Source organism: Falco biarmicus, chromosome 3, assembly GCF_023638135.1.
Source record: "Falco biarmicus isolate bFalBia1 chromosome 3, bFalBia1.pri, whole genome shotgun sequence".
NCBI lineage: Eukaryota > Metazoa > Chordata > Aves > Falconiformes > Falconidae > Falco > Falco biarmicus.
The window spans coordinates 96,198,930-96,213,852 of NC_079290.1; the positions used below are offsets into that span (position 1 = coordinate 96,198,930).

The window sequence follows — 14,923 nt, forward strand, 5'->3', positions numbered from 1 at the left end:
GGTACCTCCTGGCATCCCAAGATCTTTCTTGGGGCTACTTTCAAAGGCTTAGAAATGTAACACGTTGGGTGTGCACCTGATGGACCTCTGTGGCTGACAGCCACCTCTTGTTCCTTGATGGACTTCAGCAGTGATGGGGAGTGGTTTAATGCCAAACCATAGGACAACTCTTCTAGGCCCTGTGTCCCACAGGGAGCCCTTCTCAGCCTCTTCCTCTCTTATGCAGCAGCTGAGGAACCTTTTTTCCACCTGGAGATACTGACAAGCACCGTCCAGATCAACGGGAGAAATGGGGATGAGGGCATGTATCTCCCTGGACCCCTTTCCATGTTGGTAATCCTTTCCTGAAAAAACCCACATCTCTGTAGAAGGACTGCCAGCCTTAAAGGAGTAATTCTGCAGACCCTGGCCCCCATTGCCACATTTTCTGCGTGACAGATAGGCCATACCTTCAGCCCAAACCATCTCCCCGCTGGCTGACAGCTCCATCTCATCCGTCCCATCCAGTCAGGATCAGATCAGTATGTGGTTAAAAGATGGGAGACAGAACTGGAGAAGTGGAGCAAGGGCCCCCGCCCACGGAGATTTAATGAGACCTGAGCTGTTCAGCAGATCCATAAATGAGCTGGGGAAGGGAGCAAACACCGAGGGTAAAGCTTTGTAAATCTTTTTTCTTTTTTCTTTTTTTTTTTTAATTCCTTTTTGCTGTCAAAGCGAAGCCTGACTGCAAAATTGTCAAAAAATCTGAGGATACTGAGTGCCTGAAAGATCAAATAGCAGGCAAAAATCAGTGTTGGTAAATGCAACGTAATGTATTCTAAAACAAAAACAAAACACAAAAACAAAACCAAAAAACCCCAAGCAACTTCAATTATATATTTTTCAACAGTGGCTTCTAAATTCAGAAAAGAAATGTTGGACTCACTGTGGATAGCTTTCTCAAATTGCCAGCTCCTTGCTCACCAGTAATCAAAAAAGACAAATAGTTAAGAATTGTTAAAAAGAAATAAACAACAGACAAGGAAACACCGTTAGGCCACTGTACAAATCCATGCTGCGCTCACAGCTCAGCGCTGCCGCTTGCCCTAGTTACCCCTTCCTGAAACCAGAAAACCAACTGCAAAGGGCAACTAGGATGCTCTAATGAAAGAAGCATCCCTTTGTGAGGAGAGATGAAAAACGCTCGGACTTCCAGCTTGCAGAAAAGAATAACCAAGGGGAAAAACCTGGTAGAGGTCTCTAATGAGCGACAAAGGAAAAGTGAACAGGGACAGGCGATTAAATTGTAATGCAGAAGTAAAGAGGCATCTGATTCAGTTGTCAGGAAGCAGGTTTACACCAACGAAATGAACTGCTCTTTCACACAAGGCACGCTTGCCCTGTGCTACTCATTGCCGTGGGTAAGGAAGGTACCAGAAGTATAAACAGGCGTGTTTTTCCTTTGGATGGATGAAGGGAAGGTTTTGAGTAGGTATTAGCTACCTTGGCCTCAATTTATTTCCTGGCGGGGTATGTCAGTATGGCAGCGTGAGGGTGGAGCCATGGGAGCTTCATTTGATGCTTACACGTCCTCTTGTCTTGTACAGTCTTCCCCTGATCATCTGCTGCTGGTCACTAAGGGAAGCTGGATGATAATTTCGACAAGTATTTCTGCATCCCCAGATACTAAGAGATGGGTCTCTTGCTTTCTCCTCTGGATCTCGTGCTGTAGAGCTGTGTCATACACTGGGTGATAGAACTCATAATGGTGCCAAGGGGTGGGGTGGAGATGCGGTTTTGCCTGTTACTTTAATGAGGCCAGCTTTCCCCCAAAAACCAAGGAGAGAAGCTAGGCACACAGTCCTTTTCCTGGGACTCGGCTGGTGGTGTTTTAGTCTACTAACATATGTCCCAGCCAGATGAACTGAATATCCTTAAGGCTGTTGAATCCTGCCCATTTTATCGCTGGCATTTCAGAGAAATTAATTTTTAATGCATCACAAAAAGCCTAGAAGTACTGATACAAAGACAACGTAGCAACAAACCATACATACGCCATCCTGACTGCAGTGATATACGTGCCTTCATCCTTCCACAGCTGGCTTGGCCGCTGAGAAGGACACTGTGGATCCCCGAAGCCCAGGCTGTTGTAGCCACCTCACGTGCCATTCACCGCCTTTTGGTTGCAAATATTTCACAGAGTCACAGAATGGTTGAGGTTGGAAGGGACCCAAATTTCCCAAACCCCTGAGGGTCTCCAAAGGCCCCACTTGGAGCTGGGGAACCTTTGAGCTTCCATTGAACTCCACCATGGGAAATCTCCTTCTGAAGAATAAAAGTAGAGATGAACATACCCCAGGCCAGACCTCCTACTGATACTTGAGTTCTGATGGTCACAAAGAATGGACGAAAGGCTATGGAGGTCCCTGTGGCCATCCTTCAGACTAGCAAGTGTCCCTGAAATTTTCCCCTTGTAGGAACCCTCTCCACACTCCCAGTCCTGCCACCCCACTGCCACTGCTGCCACGAGTCACCAACGAACTGCTTGGGCTGTGAGCAAGCCTTCCCCCCCCAGGGTATCTATCTCACGTGCTTTCGTTTGGATTTCTATCTGGTGAAATGTTAGCATATTTAGGAGAAGCAGAACACATTACGGTCTATTTTTTTCTATATACTTTTATGAAATGCAGCAAGCAGTTGATAACACTGTTAAAACACGTGAGATAATGTCACAAGCACCTCTCTCCACAGGCTGGAATTTCTTTCTCATGCTTTCAACCGATTGCCAAACTAAGCATGTACTCCAAGCGGCTAAATTAACACCATCCCATGCTTTGTTTTACCTTTTCTGTCTTTTACAGGACATAAAAACCTATTAAAAAAAAATGAAGTAAAACTCCAAGCAGCATCATAATGTGTATTGAATTAAGGGTTAGATAACATGCATCAAACTTGCACGTGTGCTGGCTGGACATACGCTAGCTTTCTGCCCCTCTCCTCACTGAGGGCTTGTCTCTTTTACAAGGAGGCAGCTAGCTCTGGAGTACTTTCTGAAAGCCAAGCAGCTTGCCAGCCAATATTCTTTCTGCATAAAACCTGTGAATACATTTCACAGCACAAGCATGGATCCCTACTTAGTTTCCTGTGGGGTATAAACCGTTAAAGGAAGCAGTTTAACAGCAGCAAATCTACCAGCTGCATATGTCTTGAGGCACAGATGGCAGCCAAACAAATAGACATATTGGTATCACTGTACAACACGGTTTGCTTACCAGATTGAGGACTGTCAAATATTTCCACTGCCCACCGTAAAGGAACACTTCAGATGGCCGCTCTTCTGTTCTGATGTGTGCAATTGAATAGGCAATGAAAAAATACCAGACAAAAGCGAAGCAATGGTACGTTGCAAGGGTAGAGATTTCCATGTTTCAGCTAAAAGCAAGTGATAATCGGTCCAAAAGCAGATTTTCTCTTAAGGTCCTTGGTCACTGTGCATGGGAAATGGCAGGGCAGGAGGGTTTGCTGCAGAGCAAGCTCGGGACACGTTGCCACTTTGCTCTCGTCAACGGGAATAATCGCAAGGCTGTGAACTTTGCTTCGATTTGTTTCCCTTTTCCCTGTACAGATGGGCTCTCTGTGTGTGTGTGAGAAGAATAGGCTTATTCCTCAGATTTAAATGCCTCAAGATTAGCAAAGATTAGTTGCAGAGTTACATAAGTTTTTGAGTGGATTTTTTTTTTCCTCCCCGCCAAAAGTGGGGGAAGCTTTGCTGCTGATTTTGTGTAACGGGCTGTCATGCGTCGGATAGCGAGTGAAAACAAGCGGCATTTTCCTCGCTCCTAGCTGTGGGTGCAGCCGTGCCTCCAGCTCAGCTTGGGGAGCCTCTGTGACCGTGTTTTTTCCTTGTTCCAAAGGAAGAAGTGGGAAACACAGTGGTCTGTGAAAGGAAAAAAAAAAAAAAAAAAAAAAAAAAAGAGTTGATTTGTTGATAGGCTACGGAGGTGGCAGGGAAGCTGAGAGGATTCGTAGGCAAAAGTCCTGGGGGTTGAAAATCACTGCGAGCGTTGACACTTTTGCATGGGAAGAGGCTTGGCTGCCTTCACGCTGCTCCATGCAGCCATCCATTGCAGCCGCGCGTGGCAGGTTGGCCAAGCCCCGAGTCGCTCCAAAGCTCCAGCTCTGGCAGGGATGGAGGTTCAGGGCAAAGGCCTTGGAGCTAAGCACTGAGCAGGGCATCTCACCTGCCTGCTTCTTTACCTGCTGCCCTTCACCGCCAGAGCCCCTCTTCCCTGGCATGACATTGCCGTGCCGTTGGGGCTGGGGTAAGGGACAGAAGGACTGATACTCATGCCATGACCCTAAAGTGAAGTGATCAGAAAAGTTCCGGTGGAAATTTTTGGTTTTCCTTCCCCTCCCGCCTCTCCAAGCAGCCCTGGAAAAACACACAGAGCATTTCCTATTTGGGCTCGAGGCTGGGTAACCGCCGTGCTGCCAGCATTAATTGTCACCTGGGTGTTCCACAGGGCCCTTGGTGGGGAGCAGGTACCAAGCCCCAGCATCCGCACCTTCCCCACGCAGGACGGGGACAAGGGCTGCTCTTGTGGGCAGGGCTGGGCTTTGGCCAAGCAAACTGTGTAAAGGGTTCTCTTTTTTTTTTTTTTTTTTTTTTTTTTTCCCTTCTAACCATTGAGCAATCTGCTGTGTTTTGGTTTGTTTTGGGTTTTCCCTTGGATTTCCCCCCCCACCCCTCCGCCTGGTACTGGCTGTAAGGCTCCATGTGGGATGATTTCCTATGAACTCAGACAGCGGCGTGCATGCATGTTGGGGCCCTTGCAAGAAGGCACTTCAATATTCTCCTGTGTTTCATTGACTTCTCCCCTAATTCAGATTGTGGGCATCCAGATTCCCTAGGCATTCCAGCCATCATGATCCCCAAACAATATTTCTGCCTCACTTAGGAAAAACTAAGGTGTAGATCCCTTTGTGATGGTTTGAGGTTGGAGGAGAAAATCTTTTGCAAAAAAAAAAAAAAGAAAAAAGAAAAAAAAGATGGGAATATTTTTTTTTCTTGGACTCTGACAATGTCACTCGTCTTTTCCTAGGAAATCTAGCAGGAAAGGGGTTTTGATTGCCTTTACAGCCTTTCTGGGAGGCAGTGCTGTCACTCCTTCCTCCGTGCTGAGCTGCTTCTGCTGCTTCTCCTTGTCAAGGCTCATCCATGTGACAAAAGGCAGGAAGAGAATAGGACTGTGGCATGGAAGGGCCCTTTTTATTAGTGATTTGCATATCAAAGGCACCAGACAGTCGGCACTTAACAAGTTATCTTCACACCAGTCTTTCTGAGGTTTTGTTATAGTGCAGCTTTAAAAATGGGAAGGCATGTGCTTCTCTGCTCAGTAGGTGCCCGAATGCATGCAAATGATTGCAAATGTATGCAAAATGGCAAGGTGTGTTTTTTCTTTTCTGGAGGATCTTGGCCAGTATGGCTGGGAAGGTGTCAAGTACGGTGACAGTTTTCTGATGCGGACACCTGTCCCATAGACTGAGACCATCTGCTTTGTCTTCCCATACACAAGAAGCAAGATATATATCCTTCAGCCTAGATAAGGGATGAAGTCTGGCTGTAGAAGCATCACAAAGGAAGGATGAGCACCAGATAGGATCCAAAGTCTAACATCCCACACTTCATGTGGTCTTTCCTACTTCACCGCCAGGGTGATGCAGCAAGCAAATACACTGGAACGGTTGTATCTTACGCCACCTCTCCTTTGGTATGAACATCTACCACAGGTTCTGTGGAATAGGAAATGCAGCCCACAACTTTTTGCAGGGAGTGGAGAGAAGGAAGACGGAAGGAGCACATCAGGGCACAGGCAGATGTGCTGCTGCAGCTCTAGAAGGATGGTTTGGGACCAAAACTGGTTTCCATCTGCTGGGTACTACACCCCAGCTCACATCTGCTGCTCCCCTGGAGCTGAGCCACATTCACACTCTCTGCCAGTGCTCCCAGTCCGCTTTGGGGGCTCACCCCATTGGAGCAGCAACAGACTTTGGGCTGAAGCAAAGTGGGAGCTCCCAGTTAGTCCATCAACATGGTTCAGCTGAAGAACAGTAAGAAGTAACTGGAGCTGTAAATCACTTTGTTTATGCAAAATGTCCCCTGCTCATGCCCTCTTCTACAGGAATGAGTTAGGCCAGCTTGCCTGACTTCACACGGCAATGGGTTTGACTCACTGATATTATTAGTATGTTCCAGCTACAGAGACAACAGCAAAGTGTAAACTGGTAATATCTTAGGCCAACACACCTGCTTGCAGCACAGTTGTGTGTCTATGCTGATGGGCACGGCACTTCCAGGCTACCCAGCAGCTCCCCATAAGTCCATTACTACCATATAACGTTCAGTTCCCACCTCAGCCTGTCGCCAATGAGGCAGCTGGCAGAAACAAATCTTCCTGCTTTCTCATGGGCTGACAATTCATTTAGAGGCCAGTTAGGAGCCTTTCAAATGTTCTTTGATATTTTTGCACTGCAAAGGTTTCCTTTCTGTCAGGGCAGCATCCAGTGATGGCAACACAAGTGAGAGTGAGGCAGGAAATTACTGGCAGGTGACAGCAGTTAAGCCAGGTGGGAGGAAAGGGTTCAAAGCCAAACAAAGCCCTAGGACAGGTTTGGGGGTCTCAAAAAGCAAAATTGTGTCTTTGTGCCTAGTTCTGTCTTCTAGGCAAAATCTAAGATCAAGGAATGGATATGCACCTGGGACTTGCCTCCATCAGAGGGATTTCACAGGGTGAAGAAAACGCAAGGAGCTGGGTAAGTACATTTTTCTTCTAGTTTTCTGACACTTGTTTCTATCCTCAGTGTGGTTCTATTATCACGTGTGGATTCCATAATTTATTTGATTTTAATTTACTGCCGTTGGCACCTGGCTTGTGTTATAGGTGGCATTCCTTGAACGTGGGTCCTGGGGATGTTCTTGTGCAGCATCCTCTGTGTGTTATGTGAACACGGCTGGAGTTAACAGCCTTCATCTCTGCCGTGTTCTGGTTTAGTTGCAGCTGATGCAGGGGTCTGTGCGGAAGAAGCATTTTCTGACAAACATTGGCCAAGAGAGCTCTGTAACGCATAGTAGGTGGCTGACTGAGCTCGGTGTCCCCCAGACACAGTGGTCAGAAATCATACGTTTCTGATGTATAAAATGAAACACAATTGACAAAATTGCATGCCTCGCCTAGCCTGCTCCAGGCATCCTCAAATCCTGAGGCACACCCCCCGACACCTCCCAAAAAAATCGTGTGGTTAGTGTAATTCACAAGATTCCATTCTCTTTGGTTTTGTTTTGGGCTCCATTGGCTTCCAGGGGTCTGAGTTTCCCAGCTCTTCCTCAGGGCTGTGTGAACAAGTGTCAAAATGTTTTAAGTGCTAATAAAACTTTGCCCGGCAATGTGGCAGTGAGAGCAACAACTAATGAAGATCAACAAAAATATTTTGAGTTATTTCACTAAAAAATCTGAGAACGGGCAATGCTGCAACATCTGCCCATGTGTACGGCAAGCAGGAAAGTTACACCACTGAAAGTGCTCCTGCATGGGCCTCTCCTCTTTCTTGAGTGACAGTTTAAAAATGTATTATTTTTTTTTTTAAGGAGAAGACAGGAAGTGGTTTATCCCATCTTGATATGTTTATTCCGAATTGTTTTAACAATTTATTCCAAAATGCCAAAATCCAGAGGGATTTTGCGGCAACTGGTGCACAAGCAGAAACTGGATGCGGTAGCTGAAAGTACTCGCTGGGATGGCAGAGCTGCTCCCTCTTGTTGAGTCCAACTGGGTTTTTGACTGTCTGTTTATTCAGGCTGCCAAATGAAATGTCACTTTGATCCAGAAACAAAACTTCCTGTGTAACAATGATTTGACATTTCTGACACTTTTTAAAAGGATGAAAATTATAACACTAATCAAAACAAAACCTTTTCAGCTAACAGCTTGGGTTCTAAAAGTAGGTACGTTGAAATTAAGAAACATTTGATTGGGAAAATGCTTGCCTATCTCATTACCTCCAACTTGCAGTGGAAACAAGTGACTGTCTTATTGCCAAACCCCAACAGTGTCTTGTCTCTTGATAAGATGACTATTTCTTAGAAATAAAAGGCTTGTTTTTCTTTGATTCTCAGCAGTTTCCAAGAACATACGTGCTTTTTGAAGTGATATATAACATTGCTCCTCAATTTTACCTCTTCCCTTTTCTGTCAGAGATGCAAAATTAATCTTTGGCCATTTAGGAAGATTGTGCACAAGCACCTTGAAGTTCAGAGCGAAACAAACACACCACAGTGTAGTAGGGAAGAAATGCCGGGCGTATGTTTTAGGTCTTGGATACACAAGGTATGACTGGCTCTCATTAGACTCCTTCCTGCTAGCTAACTGTGGTGGGCAAGGTAAGAAATGCATTTATATTAAAATGTTTTCCTTTGCCCTTTCTAGAAGGGGCTAAGAATATACCACCTGTCTTGAAAATAGATGAGCGTTGAAAATGTACTGCATATCAAAATATTTTCATTTGTGGGGGGCTTCTTCCTCTACCACTGAAACTCAGCAACTTCTCGGGCAGGACACGATAACTCTTTGGAAAAAGCATTTCAAAAGATTTATGACATAGAGACACCTTGCTGGACTGATGGATGGCAGGGTAGGGAAGTCATTCTTCTTTGCTGGCTCCAAGAAGACATCACTTGTGGCTTTTTTCCACTTGTGGTTCAGAATATTAGCAGATCTAGTGTATGTTACTCCCACCTTTCTGTGGGCTATGTATAATTGCAAATGAATATTCCATATATAAGGCAATAATCATCCAACACTGACCCCACCAGCCAGTGCTTGCTGAAATGGTGTAGTTTATGTGCAAATCTACCTTAAAGAGCAGATACTGTCACAAATGGGTATTAGATAATAAAATAAAGGCTATGTATGGCTATAGCCCATATTGGCGTAGTACCTAAATCTGTTACAACATTTAGTACTCGGGTTGCAACAAATGCTGGGCAGAGGAAGGAACTGTTCATCCCCACCGTGTGCATGGAGAAGTGCAACCCAAAGCAGTGACTTGGTGTGTTCAGGGTCACACTGAAAGCCTCTGTTGAAATGCAAATTAATGGTCATTCTCCTGCAGTCCTGATAACACCTTTAGCACCTGTAAGGAAAGGATGTAACGCTGCAAGAGATATTGAAGAGGCGCTGTCTCGCTCCCCACCACTGCTAGCATCTTGACTCAATAGGTTATAAAACATGTCACAACCCCAAGAGCCTCCCAAACCCTGCTAGATGCTGGGAACCTTGCAAGTTGGCCAGAGTGGCAAGTACAAGATTCTTCTCTCCTTGGTATACAATATCCTTTGTACACCAAAGTCATGTCCGGTTCCCGCTGGTTACCAGCGCTAAAGAGCAAAGTAAGTTTTTCAGTCTGTCAAAGGCAAGGGTAAAGTGAAGATTGTGATGTTTTAATGGTGCTAACAGCAATGTGTCAATGACATACCAAAGTTTGAACCTGTGGGTTGGTCAGACTGCCTGTCTAGCAGTGAAGGCAGAAAGCAGGGTCCCTACCTAAGAGCAGTCACACTGTTGTTGTGGCGTTCACACAAGGTTATCGGCGTGCCTGATGCAGCTCGTGGCTCCGGACCCTACCTGTGTAACGAGCAGCCAGGTGGTAGTGGCTCCGTACTGGAGCAGGAGTGACCCAGAGGGCTGCGGAGCGGTGCAGCCTGCACAGCCGTGGGGTGAAGCGTTGCCTTGGCCATCAGGCTGGAGCCAGGTGCAAGTGTCCAATTTACTGTGTCAATGCTGCTCTTCAGCTCCTTCTCAAACAAAAAAAGCAAACTCTGCAGCAGGGGCTGTGTGGGATACCAGTGGTACCTCAGTGTCTTAGCTACCGCTCCTCACCAGCGATGTACGAGGGCCAGTGCTCCTTGGGAAGAGCTGGCAGGTTGTTCCCTATTGCGCTTGTGCCCTGGGAAGAGCTCTCTGAATTTTCTTGTTGGAGATGGGATGGGGGAGGGTCATGTTCAGAGCAAGCCCTACGCTGCTTCCCCAGCTGAAGTGGCCTGCTGCCTCCTCTCCACTTCTTCTTATCCTGATCCCTAGGACTGAACCCCACATAAAGGTGTTCCACATCACCAGCACCTTTGTGAGGAAGTCAGTCCACTGCTTCTTACCTCTCACGTACGCCTGCTCACTGTATTTCTTAATTTGCATGGATGTTCCCGTCCGGGTGGCTTTGCCTCCTCAAGGAGGTGGTGAGGCATGTGTTACCTACCCAAAGAGCTGTGCTGGGTGAGACCCAGTTCTGACACCCAGCACCTACCGGAGACCTGCCTGTGCTGTAGCGGTGTGATGGGTGATGGAGGCGGCAGTGAGAGACCGCTTTCTGTCCGCTCCTCAGCCCCGCGCTCTCCGTTTGCCGGCTGCCCCGGGCACAGCCTCGGCTCTCCCCCTGCCTGGGAGCGGGATGCTGCCGGGAGCCCTGGGCCTCCTGCACGGCCATGGTTGCCTTTGCATCTGCAGCCAGGGCTGCCTCACTTGATGCAGCAGTCACCATCTCACTGACCAGGCTGATTTAGCGGTGGCTTTTGGCAGAGTGTTTTGCCGTAGCTGTTTACAGGGCAGGCTGTCTCCTGTAACAAAATTTTTTTCCTCAAAAGTTATCCTACGTAGAAATGAACTCAAGTGAGGGAAAGGAGGGGATGGATGGATGGATGGACAACACCACCAAAACCACAAAACCCTCAATATTTTTTCCTCCTTGACAAAATCCACCTTAACTTTCCTTCTGCCACTGTCGATTCCATTATGTGACGTGCCTTGGCACGTCTTCTTTCCTTACAGCTATGTTCAGTGCTGAGGAAAAGTGCCTCCAGCTTTTGCAACACTTCGTTTGGTTCTCGGTCAGATAATCAGATGTATTTGTGAGGCGTTTGAGTTTGGAATACGGCCATTTGCCACAAAACTCGTGTGCTGACCCCTTCCTTCTCACCGCCCTCTGAAAACGCATTGTGTTTCATTAATGCTAAATGCATTTGAGGGATCTGAACTTTCTCGGTCATGTGCTTTAGCTGCTTAGTGAAAACATAGGTGGTTTGTATACCTTTGTTTCTGGGGTCAGCCGGTGGGGGAGGCGGTGTTTGCTGCTAGCTTCCCACCTCCAAGGCTTGGAGTTTTCCACCCCCTGCTTTTAGAAAGAGAGAATGGCAGAAAAGGAACCCGCCCTTGCCAAATTCAAGATGCTAGTTATCGGCTAATTCTACTGTTTACTGTTTGCACATCTAAACAACTGCTTGTGTTTGGCAGCCAGCTTGAGTTCATCGCAGTGTGCAGGACAGAGCTCCTGCCTCGTTAGCGACCTGCAGCACTGCTCTCTGCTTGTGCCTTTCCAGATGCTGTATAAAGGGGGGCTATCATCGCCCTTGCCTTGAAGGAGAAAACCTGAGCTTCTAGGCAAGCTGTGTGGGAGTGTTGGTCCCAATACGCAAGATGGACACTGGTGAAAGGGCAAAGAACAGGTAGGAGTTCAGAGAGTCCTGTTTCTTCCCAAATCTTGCCCCACGCTAGCGGCGTTGCCCACACTAGCGTACACTGATGCTGAGCACTGCTGCTGCAGGTGGCTGTGAGGGCAAGTTTGACTTCTGATGACTCCTGGTGCTGGAGATGAAGGCAGGATAATACACGGTGAGGGGAAAACAAAGGGGTAAGAATGGAAAAATAATCAAAAGGACCCCAAACCTGGATGAGGCTTTTCCTGGGTACCATCAGCACCAGCCTCATGTAAGCCAAGCTGGAGTTTTGCTGGGATGCCAAGCCTGAAGCTGCTTTTGTAGCCAAATGTACCCAGGGCTGGGTAGCACTGCCTTCTAGCCAGTGCCACCTCTCTGTGCCCTGGGCTGCCAAGAGGAAATATCGCCCTTTGCGTCATTAGTGACAGCTTCATGTTGTTGAACTAGTCTTTGAACCCTTCCTCCTCTGCAAAACTGCACAGTAGGTGGTAAATTAATCCCTGGAGTTCAGCCCTGCACGTATACAGAGAGCACAGGAGGGGAAAGCAGGTGATCCTGCGCTGATGCTGAGAGCCCAGAACTTGCCTGTGCCCTTGGCTTTAGCTTGGTGCTGTTCCACTCGCTTCGGTGGCAGCAGCTCTCACTTGCACAGATGTACACAAGCACAGTCTGTGTTTCTTTCCTCATGCCTGCAGATCAGGTCATGCAATAAGCATGGATTCAGGTGCCACTCTTCTAATTAAACGTGTAGCCGCTGTGGAATGAAACAACCTGGTTTAGTCTAGCATGGCTGCAATGGAAGGGGGTGATGTCAGCTAAGTGGACTTAGTGTTAGGAAACCGGACGATATTTTATGTATGCTCCATGATGAAACCAGAAGCAAAACAGGAGAACCCAGGCTGTCTGTAGTAATGAATGGAAACGAAGGAATAACTGTATAGCAACTGTAGTTAGTTAAAGCAAGTGATGTGAAGTTCACACCGGAATGGGAGGGATGGAGACTGGCATGCTAAAAGGATGATAATTCCCAGTTTCACTTATTTTGCTCTCTTGCCCTTTTTCTCTCTCTCTCACTCTCTTCTCCATTGGGATGTGAATCTCCAAGCAAAAAAGCTAACATTATTTTAGGACAACTGAAAGGGGAACGAAGTTTTCCTTTACATGTGACTGGGAAACAGAAAAATACACTCTTACCATATGAAAGGCTCTGAGTTTTGTAACCTGCTAGCCAGTTTGGTGTTGGAGCTGAAGCAAGGCAACGCTGTGCTAGAAGGTGGCTTTGCTAGGAATCCCAGCAATTGAATCAAACTACTGTCTGCTGAAAACGTCTGGTTCAATCCCCTTAGCTGTAGCTAGGATGTGGCACATGACTGCAGCACATGCTGAGGATGCTTTGAACTGCCTTTTTTTGCCCTCCCCCCCAGCACTTTTTTTTTTTTTTAAATTGAGCTGTAAAGCATGCAGTTCAGGAAGGCCAAGTATCACGTGTGAATATTGCCGGCTGTACAGCACAGCACTGCTCGGTGCTAAATGGTGTTGGGCTTTTTTGGTTCTTTGCAGATAGTAACGACCTCGAGCAGAGCATCTCTGTTTTCCTCAACAGTTCCTCTAGTTCAACAAACACGTATCCCTCTCAAAGAGCAAACTATGTACCCTGGCAGCTATTTTCGAGTAAAGCTGTATTTCACTTATTAAAGCATAAAAGTTAGGCTGCATACATTTTCAGAGAGCTTTGTTCAAGGCGGAATAGCTGCTCCAAAGACGGCGCCATGGGATAATGACTTCCAGACTGTCCAAAGCTGCATTCCTTCAAGCTTCTCTATCAGTGCAGTAATAAAGATGCTGCAAGCCACCTGGGCTGCATCTGTACTGTGTGGGAGGTAGGAGCCGTGGTGCACCCCACAGCCCTGCTCCCCTGGCTATCCAGATGAGGCTTGCTGGTGAGCTTCGCTCCTGCCGCATGCCTGAGCCTCCTTCTAGTAGAGCCAGGAAATGCAGCGTGATGGTGTGTGTGTGCGCACACGTGCAGAACAGACAGAACACGACCTGTGGAAGGAGCAAGGGCTGGATCATGCAGGAGATGGTTTCCATCAGCACAGCAGAAGTCAATTAGGAGAGGTCCTGCAAAGGACCAAAAGGGATCATGCACAGGACAGCTTGCAGAACCTGGAGCTGGCAGAGGGATTTTACTAGCGCAGCTTTGCACTGCTTTGCTGGAAGCCTGTTGCAGAGGAGGTCTTCCTGAGCAGAGTGAAATTAATGCGTAAAATATTGAGTAGATCTGACTTGCACCACAGAAGACTTGCACCTTCATGAAACAGGGTCTTGTTTCCCAACAACGGAAAAGTCAGGGCATGTAAGGGCTTTGCTGTAGATTATTGAAATCATTATCTGGGGAGTAATTGGTTAATTTAAAAAAAAATAATCCGCCAAAGCCCAAAACCAAAACAGCTAAGCTGCCTGGCATTAAAATCCCAAATCTGTTTCTTCCACAAGACTTGTTTTTGCAGCTCCCCAGTGACTCCACGGCAGTCATGGCTGCACTGGACATGCAGAAGCCACTCCAGTACCGACCCCAGCTTACGTGAGAGTGGAGATAACAGATTTCATGAGCAAGGCCCGTACAGTGCGGGGAAGCAGGCAAGGTTTGAGAATAAAAGCCCTTTAGGTCTGCAACAGGAGCCTTGCACTTCAATGTACAGGGACTTGGAATACATACAGTCAACAGCAAATGGGATATCTTGTTTACTCTTTAGTCTTTAGTTCTAGATATATAGCAAAAATATGAAATGCTGCCAGAAATACCATGTGGCAACATATAGGAGAATATAGATTTAAGCGAGCTCTTTGAACTGACTCGGTAGTGCAGCAGTCTGGCCACCTTTAAATGATGGGATGGAGGATTGCTCTTGCAAATGTGAAGTTAGCCACATAATTCTGTGGGGCACGTACAGACTCTTAAAAATTTATTTGAAGTGTATTTCTGCAGTGGAGAAAAAAGCCCTGTGTTCTGTGTAATTGGTCTCACTGAGCACACCTTCTCTTTCAATGAGCCTCGATGGGTAGCTTTGCATTTGGGCCACTGAGGGAAGTTTGGCAGGCAAAAAAAGGTGAAGTCAAGGAATGAAAAATATTATGAGAACTACAGGAAGAAAGTAGGAGGGCAAGGGGAAAAGCAGCCTAAAGGAATGGAAAAAGGAAATAGCAGTCTCCAGGAAGCTGGAGTATAACTTTTTTCAAACTTGTTTTGCTTTTCAAATGTAGAAGGTCACTTGGGCAAGTGGGTAACTATGACAGGAGCAGCAGTTCAGAGCGGCCTTGTTACCTTTGGGTACTGAGTCCCTGAAGGAGGATATACAGCTAAGGCTGTTGCTTTAGAATAAAAAAATGGCTTGGTGAAGC

The 14,923-nt window shown here is 46.8% G+C and overlaps 1 protein-coding gene across 1 annotated transcript in view; it reads right to left on the reverse strand.

Annotated features, from left to right (window-relative positions):
- The window catches only part of ADTRP (androgen dependent TFPI regulating protein), a 33,258-nt gene extending 29,397 nt beyond the window's left edge, over positions 1 to 3,861 (reverse strand). Inside the window, exon 1 of the mRNA XM_056332416.1 lies at positions 3,252 to 3,861. Coding sequence (XP_056188391.1) covers positions 3,252 to 3,404 — 153 coding nt within the window. The 5' untranslated portion in view covers positions 3,405 to 3,861. The remainder of the gene's footprint in view (positions 1 to 3,251) is intronic.
- Positions 3,862 to 14,923: the final 11,062 nt, after the last annotated feature.